Here is a 7500-nt window from a genome sequence, read left to right on the forward strand (position 1 = left end):
TAGTGCAGGGAGAGTGCCAAGTCTTCAGCCAGCGTTCTTTTGCGTTCTGGAATTAGAAAAAAGAAAAAATATCACTGACTGTATATGGCTGAAATGAGACTGCAGTGTTATAATGTTAAAATCTCATTTAATTCAGTATATTTCTCATAACACGTACCTCTAGCCATCCTGTCAGATTTGAACCCTTCTTGAACCATAAAGAATCGTGAGCGTCCCACCTTGGCAGCAGCAACAACAGCAGGAACAGCTGCCGTCTTGTTACCCCCTCCTTGCGACCTATCACGACGGTTGTGGGGCGGTATATTGGGTTTGAAGGAGCTCCGAACACTGCTGGCAGCTCCCCCGCACGAATTTGGCCTGTTTCTCTTCATTCTTTGTCGAAACTGATGCAAATAGATTAGATAGAGAGATGATATGTGGAAATAGGTAGGCTACGTGTGTTTTATACGGGAAATGCCACGTGTAAAGCTGTTGGTTTCTTACATTTTTCTTTATTTTCTCCTGTCTTTAATCATTTTTCTTAGTAACACACTGAACTCTTCGCCAGCCACTAAGGAGGAAGGTGGATAGGCATATTCAGCACTAACTAAGCGTAATGGTTTCATACACTCAACCTGAAGTCTTGCAGAATAGGCTATTTAGTTGTGTTTGGGTCTATAGTCATATGTGCAAAAAAGCTTGTCAGTGGTGGGTTAATTTCAACTTTTAATGTCAACACAAACAGCTTTCGATTTTAGTTGCATTGTGATCTTTGGTAGCCTTCTCTCTCTCTCTCTCTCTCTCTCTCTCTCTCTCTCTCTCTCTCTCAGTATTGCGTCTTACCTTTAATCATGGAACTTAGTTTTGTTCATATATTTAACCCGCTGCCTCAAACAAGGATTCCATGTAGTTTACGTCCCTTGGCCTTATGAGTGTGAGAGCACCCTTCAACCCGCGATCTAGACTATGATAGTTCCCGCAGATTTTGTTATTCATACAAACCAAAACGTAGAAAACGGAAACTTTCAGCGAAGCCTACCAACAATAACTAAATCATTTTATGCTCCAGGCAGATTAAGGAATGAATTACGAGGCCTGCTGTAAATTTACTTACATATCTGTTGTGTGATGTGCGAAACTAGAGATAAGTGATATCTGCAGAGCGCTTCGTCGGAGTAAGACAGTGAGACCGTATGGAAAAGAGAAACCTACAGCTTTCAGAATTAGGAACCTCTTGTCTACTTCCTATGATTAATATACCTTTCATACTTAGAGAAAGTTATATATATATATATATATATATATATATATATATATATATATATATATATATATATATATATATATATATATATATATATATATATATATATATATATATATATATATATATATATATATATATATATATATATATATATATATATATATATATATATATATATATATATATATATATATATATATATATATATATATATATATATATATATATATATATATATATATATATATATATAAACAAGCTTCCAGTTTTATCAAAGTTTCACAGCAATCAAACTACCTTTATGCTTTCAAAGGCCAGAGCTCATTGAGCAAAACTGCCTGTATTGTTTCCTTCAAGATGTGTACAACAACACTGCTACATATGGAGGATCTAGCAATAATCAACAGTGAATGACAATATATGTACAGTTTTATTACAAAAATTTGTACAATTCCAAGACAAATAGAACTTTCATTTTTGTCACTGATGTTTCTTGGAAGGACTGCTTTTTCATTGCCTATTTTGTTGTCACTAGCTTCAAAGATTAGTTCCCAACCACCCATACTCTCTCTCAATGTCTTTCATATACATACACATATAATAGCATGCTATGGTCATCTGCTTGAGGAATTTCAAAGAAACACTCAAAAGAATAGATGAGACATGGTATGATATATTCCTGACACCCAAAACTTCAATGCTGACAATCGGATATTGGTATATACTCAAGAGTATCTATACACATCTGATCTTTCTTGTCAATAGAAAAATTTAAAACATATACACAGAGTATACAATAATACATACTGTCTGATGGTGTATTTTGGTAGCACATGAATCATGGTATTCTTTAACAGGCTGAAGAGCTTCTCTTGATTCACACAGTGGACTTTGCTCACCAAACAAAGAGTATGTTTGAGAGGGAAGTCATAACTATAATCTTGTAACTCAACACACCCCCAGACTCATTGATCCAGTGTTGCATATATGGATTAATCTTGCCCATTAAATAATAACTGGGGAGATCTCTGTTTTTCAGTCGACTCGTATAAGCTGAGCATGACAACAACAACACATCTAGTATGAAATCAATAAATAGACAACCATATAAATAAACGATTAAGTGAATTACCACTATAAAAAAGTTCTTAAATTCTTGAAAGTCACATTTCCTGATGCATCCTCCAAGAGTGGCACCCAATTTACTTTGGTCTCCAGTAGCAGGTCATCTCGGGTCATTCCATCCAGCACAGCCATCTGAGTGGAGTAAATACTCATTAGTCACAGACAAGAATAAGCATATGGCCACAGTATTCTCATATATTATATTGTATATTGAGCAAGCCAGTATGCTTTTTTTTCCAATACAAACCTGCCTTGCCTACCATGATAACACTCAAGAAAGCAACAGAAATTCATTATCAACAATAATGTGAAGATTACAAATGTGAATTACAGGCAGAAGAAATGGTGATAGTAGTTAAGTTGACGATCTTTTTAAATAGTGTCATGGCACATCACAAATGGAAAATTTCAGTGTTGGTAATGTTGGCACCACAAAAAGAAGGATAAAAGGATAAATTGTAAACATGACAGCATGAGCATAAACCAAAGCTCCAATGCTTGACTTAATGCCTTGGAAGGGATCATCACCCATGGCTACTCTGTCAAACATAGTTTGAGATGTCTCCAAACTGTCCTGCCCATTTCCCCCTCTGCTGCAACATTCTTATTTCATTGCTTGGATTTAATATCTCTTACATTAAAATGGATCTTGACAAGCTCAATAATGAACAAAATAGTGTTATGATGGCATTTGTTCCACAGTGGCTCAGCAATTAAGACTGAAACGAAAATAAGATCAGAAGCAGCTGTCACCCTGGTGGTGAGGGCTGCACTAGCACTTGGGACAGCTATCACTCCCAGTCACTTTGCAGCTCACAAGTCTCTTCTGACAAAAGAAATCTGTCTACCTTTTTGTCCAGAGAGCTATTCCTTGTGTCAGTGCAGTCTTCACCATCTGTGTCATGGCTGTCTCTGATCTGCCAACCTTCCTTGTAGTCCTACAATTATCAACTGTCTCTCTAATAAAAGCCATCAAAACACACTTTCCTTCATTGCTACAGTAGTATATGAATGAAGTGCGAGTGATGAAACAAGAAATAAGCAACAAGGGGAAACAAGCAGGAGAGCACAGGTGAGACAACTCCCTCCACTGTCCATGACATTTAAGATTCTCTCTCAATGACTAGAATACTGAGGATAGCATCTTCAGGGCATGTGAGTTGCCATGGGTAACAATTTTGCCATTATTTGATACCTCCCAGAGCTGTAAATTAAACATCAAAACTTTGTTCAGTGGTCATGATGTGCTTACACTTAGTAAAGACCTACAACTGCTGTTGCTATGTAATGTTCAAACAACCATTACTATCACAGCTTCTAATACTACTACTCACCTGTCTCCTGATAAAATTGATGCAACATTCTAATCTCTCAGGATCACTGCACTCCTTGGAAAATAGGCGACGCCACAAAGCTGAAGCAAGCACACAGTCGTTGGTCATGAGGCCTTCATCATAAGCAAATATTGTTGCTTGGAATGAAGACCCGAGTGTCTGTATTTGTTGCTGGCGAATGCTCACAGAGGTTGCCTGTAAAAGGGCATCATGTGTATAGGCTTTCTACAACAAATGACATATTACTAAAGGATGCAGTTTCTAGAAAAAATAATTGAAATAAGATAGCTACAACAAAACCAGTGAGGAGAAACTACCAGGTTGTGTTGACACTGATATAATTTATACACTGAATGATATGAAAAAAAAAAAAAAGATAGACTACAAGTGTAATTTTTCAAGCACAGTTACATCATCTGCCCTTCATGAGGTGGATGTAAATAACAGATTCCTTCATAGTGAGCTTTCATAGTTCATAATCTGGACCATAAAGGGTATAAAAACTGACACAAGGCAGTGGACACACACACAATTACACTCATCTCATTTCAGATTCAATTTAACAAACATTTCCTCAGATCTTACATATTTCTTGATCTTATATCTTTTTGTCAGATTTTCAAAACACCTCCAGTTGAAACTTTATGAACTTAGTGTTTATTTATTTTTGATATATTGTTAGATAATACTGGTGTAAACATTTCTCTCCTCATGCACTCTAAAGTAATAAATCCCCATTCTGTGCAGCAACATTATCTTCACTCTAAACCCTGTAGCTATTTTGATGCTCTCTAAAATAATCACAGCAGGACTGCCAGTAGTGAATGTCAATGCCATCAAGTACATTTTTTCATTAAGAAATCTGTTATTAGTTCTATATAATGTGTTATTGTTTCTGCATTAATGGCTTAACATGATGAATTCAAAACCCCATCCTTAACAAAATAATCCAAAATAAGATTCAAAAGATCATTGAGTGTTAAGATTGTGAAGAAATCAATACAACAGTATAATGATAAGTAGATAGTATGGAAGGAAGGAAACATATTGATAAAGAAAAGTATAAAGGTACTCACTCACCCCTAGTTTTTTGGATCTAGTCTCACAGTCTAGCCACATTGCCTCCAGCATGGCATTACGTGTGTACCTTCCTTCCTCTCCCTCAGCCATCAGGCGCACCATCAGCATCCACACGTGTAGCTCCACCACCAGGAACCATGAGTAGAAGGTGTCAGGCAGGTCAAACACTGAAACAAACATTACCACCATGACAGTCATGTGTTGGTCATCTGAAGTAGCTAACTGCTGTTATTATCAAAGTAATGAGTTTCCTAAAGAATATCAAACACAAGGTTAAACATTATTTCTATTCTTTTTGTTATGAAAAAGTTAGGTATATCCAAAATTAATAATCAATTATTTTCTCGGTAATTGTAATGTTATACTAACAAAAAATCACATGAATCACAGCAGAAAAGAAAACTTCTCAAAACTACAATAAGCTTTGGCCTCTCACCTTGGAAAAATCCGTCATCATAATGTTTCCACAAGCACTTTCATACAGCTGAAATCCTGATCTTTTCAGTTTCTGCAGGAAACAAAATAAAATACAGTAAAATAAACTGAAATAGAACAAAAATAAAATGTCATATCTTTAAAAATTATTTGGTGTTTTGGTATCTTTAAGGCATACAAAGGAAATAACATAACATACGGTGACATTTGAAGAAAGATGGGACTACAGAAATACATAAGGAGCATAGAATGAGTTACTGAAAAATGAGAAGATAAGAGAGAAAGAAAATAGAGAAAACTGTAAGATAAGGGCATCAGATAGCACATGAGAGACAGGGAGGATACACAGATTCATAATTGCAGGTGGTTTTATGGGATGAGATATGGGGATAAGAGAGATAACAGGGCCAAAGAAGATATAGAACAAATCAAGGTGGTAATGAGACAAGAAGGGAGAATGAAATAATATAAGCTACCAAACATGTATTTATAAGCAGTTTCTATTATTCTAGCATCTAAAAGGAATGTTTGCCATTTTACATATCTTCAAGTCTTTACATACAGTATGTGAGATAAGAGAAGCAGTGTTAAATGGAGTATGTCAAAATATAGAGAAATACCATAGGAGTTCTGGTCTGGGTATAGAATAAAGAGGGGAAAAAAACAGACAACAGACTTACACCCTTAGAGTGATCCAGCCAACCAATTTTCTTGATAAATTTCTTGATTCTACCCGGCTCTTCTTGTGACAGCAGCATGGAAGTGGTGAGGGGCCTTCTTGGGAGGGTTTCAGCAACACGGAGATGGCGGTGGTGGTGTGTGCTTGTTGCAGGTGTAGTAGCTGTCCACACACATGCTGGAGCCAATGATTGATGTGTTGGGAGGGGCAGGCAAGTCCCTCTGAATATTGGGTGATTGGTGGTGGTGTTTGCAGAGTGGCTTGCACCCCAGAGCCTTGAGGTGAGGTGAAGGGCACGTGTGTTCAAAGCCATCATTCCTGTGGGTGGGTGAGCCGTTAGTACAGTACTTGGGGATGAGCAAGATAACTTTAACCCAATCACGATTTCTCCATATATAACAAACCATATTCTACTCTTATTCATCTTTTACCTTACTTTACGTTTGTTGTCCTTACCATATGCAGTCCACTTGTAACAATGTGTTTGGTGCCGCCCCTCTCACAACAATCCAGCACGCTCACGTAACCCACTGGGCCAATGTTACCCAACACCAACACAGCTCGTCGTCTTGTTGTTATATAGTCGGCACTCGCCAGCAGGTATTGTCTTTTCAACGGCACCGCCCACTTATTTCGCCTTTCTATCGGATTTTATTTTATTTTAGTGCCTTTAAATGTCCAGTTATTTATTTTCCTTCTGTGTTACCATGTCGGTCGAGCATCTCGCTTATAAGATCCATGGCAATTTGTCATGAGAATGAAGAGAGCGTTTGCTAAAGTAAATACAGGAATAAGCTCGTCCTGTTCACTACATTTTACTGAACTGAACTTCCTTGGCTTATTTCATATGCCTATATTCAAACTTTTACTTTCCTTTACTAAAGCTTAAACTGAAGAATGAGAGTTGTTTATTTATTATTTTTTTTCCGACCAGATTATTATGTAAAAGTCTATACGTTCTTTAGTTACGTTCTCTTCGGTTTCGATGAGAGAAAACGAAAAAGTAATTCTTGGGTACACTCATTTTAAGCGATAAAAAAGAACATCGGTCATTGGGATTAGACTTTCACCAGTCACCACTGTTATCAACTATCACATTAAAAAAAAAAAAAAAAGAGTAGGAAAGAACTTAAGAATATCGATATTAACGTAATATAACAAATAACTTTGTGTAATTTCGACCACGTTGAGTCGATTTCATCCATGTTCTTTCCACATCCAGTATATATCTACCGCAAGATGCTACTATGCCTCTGCATTTTTTTTTTTTTTCCTTATTACGAAAACTACAGCCATTTTATCATTGTAGTGCTTGAGTCCATACACGGAATGGAACTTCGCCACGTGCTTGATCCTGGAGATATTGGTACCCACGCTGGAGAAGAGAAACGATAATCATATACCTCATGAATTGCATGGAGCGAGGCCAGGGAATGTGGGTGGTGCAAGAAAGCTCTAAAGCATGTCAAGAATTAGTGGTAGAAGTTAGGGTTCCTCTTTCACATGAGAGATAAAAGACGAGGTCGGAGGCACTGTGGGTGACTGAGGAGTGAGGCACCGAGAGTCTCGGTCCGAGACAGCATCGCAGAGGCCAGTGACGT

The 7500-nt window shown here is 37.1% G+C and overlaps 3 protein-coding genes across 6 annotated transcripts in view; 1 reads left to right on the forward strand and 2 right to left on the reverse strand.

Annotated features, from left to right (window-relative positions):
• Positions 1–371, reverse strand: part of LOC123514929 — a 15607-nt gene extending 15236 nt beyond the window's left edge. Inside the window, exons 1-2 of the mRNA XM_045273184.1 lie at positions 158–371; positions 1–46 (exon numbers count right to left, since the gene is read on the reverse strand). The exon at positions 1–46 is cut by the window's left edge and continues 11 nt beyond it. Coding sequence (XP_045129119.1) covers positions 1–46; positions 158–371 — 260 coding nt within the window. The remainder of the gene's footprint in view (positions 47–157) is intronic.
• A 1286-nt stretch (positions 372–1657) lies between these two features.
• On the reverse strand, positions 1658–6516 carry LOC123515044 (ubiquinol-cytochrome-c reductase complex assembly factor 1-like). 4 transcript variants are annotated; one of them, XM_045273435.1, is made up of 6 exons: positions 6356–6516; positions 5901–6217; positions 5222–5293; positions 4786–4952; positions 3706–3900; positions 1658–2503 (listed from the first exon to the last, which is right to left on the reverse strand). In XM_045273435.1, the coding sequence occupies exons 4-6, from the start codon at positions 4891–4893 to the stop codon at positions 2381–2383; spliced, it is 426 nt and encodes a 141-aa protein (XP_045129370.1). In that variant the 5' UTR covers positions 4894–4952; positions 5222–5293; positions 5901–6217; positions 6356–6516; the 3' UTR covers positions 1658–2380. The 4 variants fall into 4 exon arrangements, with proteins under 4 accessions (XP_045129370.1, XP_045129371.1, XP_045129368.1 ...); XM_045273436.1 differs by having other exon boundaries at positions 6341–6499; XM_045273433.1 differs by lacking the exons at positions 1658–2503; positions 3706–3900 and having other exon boundaries at positions 4796–4952.
• A 947-nt stretch (positions 6517–7463) lies between these two features.
• Positions 7464–7500, forward strand: part of LOC123514548 — an 82765-nt gene continuing 82728 nt past the window's right edge. The window contains 1 exon segment of the mRNA XM_045272476.1: positions 7464–7500. This exon segment is cut by the window's right edge and continues 166 nt beyond it. The gene's annotated coding sequence lies outside the window, so the exon portion shown is untranslated.

Source organism: Portunus trituberculatus, chromosome 38 (assembly GCF_017591435.1).
Source record: "Portunus trituberculatus isolate SZX2019 chromosome 38, ASM1759143v1, whole genome shotgun sequence".
In the NCBI taxonomy this organism is placed as follows: Eukaryota; Metazoa; Arthropoda; class Malacostraca; order Decapoda; family Portunidae; genus Portunus; species Portunus trituberculatus.

Excerpts from the sequence above, each read along its gene's own strand:
- LOC123515044 (XM_045273433.1), bottom strand. The coding sequence starts at position 6,215 with ATGATGGCTTTGAACACACGTGCCCTTCACCTCACCTCAAGGCTCTGG. Across the intron at positions 5,294-5,900 it reads GGCTGGATCACTCTAAGGGT|AAACTGAAAAGATCAGGATT; the intron begins GTAAGTCTGTTG and ends TGTTTCCTGCAG. Across the intron at positions 4,953-5,221 it reads TGATGACGGATTTTTCCAAG|TGTTTGACCTGCCTGACACC; the intron begins GTGAGAGGCCAA and ends TGTTTGTTTCAG.